This window comes from Charadrius vociferus, unplaced genomic scaffold (assembly GCF_000708025.1).
Source record: "Charadrius vociferus isolate BGI_N301 unplaced genomic scaffold, ASM70802v2 scaffold72, whole genome shotgun sequence".
Classification (NCBI taxonomy): domain Eukaryota; kingdom Metazoa; phylum Chordata; class Aves; order Charadriiformes; family Charadriidae; genus Charadrius; species Charadrius vociferus.
Window position 1 is genome coordinate 3434078 of NW_009647830.1, and position 1465 is coordinate 3435542.

General features: G+C 47.2%; 1 protein-coding gene across 1 annotated transcript in view; it reads left to right on the forward strand.

Moving 5' to 3' along the window:
• The first annotated feature begins 1218 nt into the window (after positions 1-1218).
• Positions 1219-1465, forward strand: part of BTG1 (B-cell translocation gene 1, anti-proliferative) — a 2924-nt gene continuing 2677 nt past the window's right edge. The window contains exon 1 of the mRNA XM_009882656.1: positions 1219-1237. Within this exon, the coding sequence (XP_009880958.1) occupies positions 1219-1237 (19 nt within the window). The remainder of the gene's footprint in view (positions 1238-1465) is intronic.

Consider the following 1465-nt stretch of genomic DNA (forward strand, 5'->3'; position numbering starts at 1 on the left):
GGTGCTACTACATAAGATTATCTACTTGAGAGCTTCTAAAACTCCTTCTGAGCATTTGATTCTGGTGGGAACTAAGTAGGAGAGAAAAGAAACTGGCCTGGATAAAGCCCAGGTCCAAGCAAAGGTGGGAAACATTATACTCTTTTTTTTGTTGAAGTATTTCCAGTAGTTATTTTGGTGTAATTGCGGTCCTCTGAGAATAACAACAATTTTGCACAAGAGAAGTCATATTTTCAAGTAGGATGATGGACGTTGTTGTGACAGGGGAGAGAAGCATCTGCTGCTTCGAGGTTTGAAAAAGAACAGCAAATTCCAACCTACGAACAGAGCAGAAATGGCAGCTCTGGATATACCCCCACATTGCTTTGGAAGCACTAAGAAAGGACAGTGGGCACCTACAGAACAGCAAGACAAGGGGCCATGTTGGCAGCTCCTCCCTTCTCACAGGACAGAGGGCCAGCTCATGACCACTAAGGTAATATTTGGAGGTTAGTGGGGGGAAAATAGATGAGACTGTGCCCTAAAACCCACACCAATCTTTTAATTGTGGGGCAAAGCTCTGAGTTTAAAATCTCAGGATTACCTTTTGGAGGTGTTCTGCAGATCTCCCTTGTGTATAGAGAGTCAGAGTCCCTTGAGGCTGAGAGTCTAAGATAGAAAAGATCCTGAGAGCAGAGAAAAGACCACTCTAACACCAGGCAAGCAAAACTGGTGTACTTTCACCTTTTATTCAAATCCTTTCACACGTGTATTTTTATACATTTCATTACCGAATTATTTTTACTGAAAGAGAAATCTTAGGATTTAATTGTGTGTTCTTATTGTGCCTTTAATGGCCTGATTTCTGATCTTTGACCTGAAGAACTGTACATGTAAATATCAGGTTCTGTTTCATTTGCAGCTTTGCATAGGGGCAGGGCGTATACCCCTGGGGAAGAACGAGTTTTCTATCAAAGCTACACATTGTGTTTCCAAAAAAAAAAAAAAAAAAAAGAAAAGAAAAAAAAAAAAGGGACTTCTGCTGCTTCTTTCATCTCCCCTTTGGTTTTGCAAAGAGGGAGACACATGGCATCGCGAGGCCTGAGGCTTTACACTCTTCGTGGCCATCTCGAGCTGAGTAATACACAGCGCTCCTCCTGTTCACCGCGGGGGTTTTCCCCTCTCGAAGGCAAATGAAATCGCAAAAATAGCAAAGCCTGTCCAGTCCCACGGGAGAACATGCCCCCGAGCCCTGCGGGTGAGGTGCGGGCAGGACTACGTGTTGTATTCCTGGGGTGTCCTCAAAGAACCAGAGCTGAGGTTTGGCCGGGGAGAAGACACTGCCCTTCCTGACCATCCAGGGGCTCGGTGGCCTTCGCCCCGCGGGGAGGACCCTGCCCGGGGACCCGACGTGAACGCGGCCTTAAGGCCACGGGAGACAAAGACACCCTGAGGACCCCGGGGGGGGGGCGTAGGCGGGGGCCCT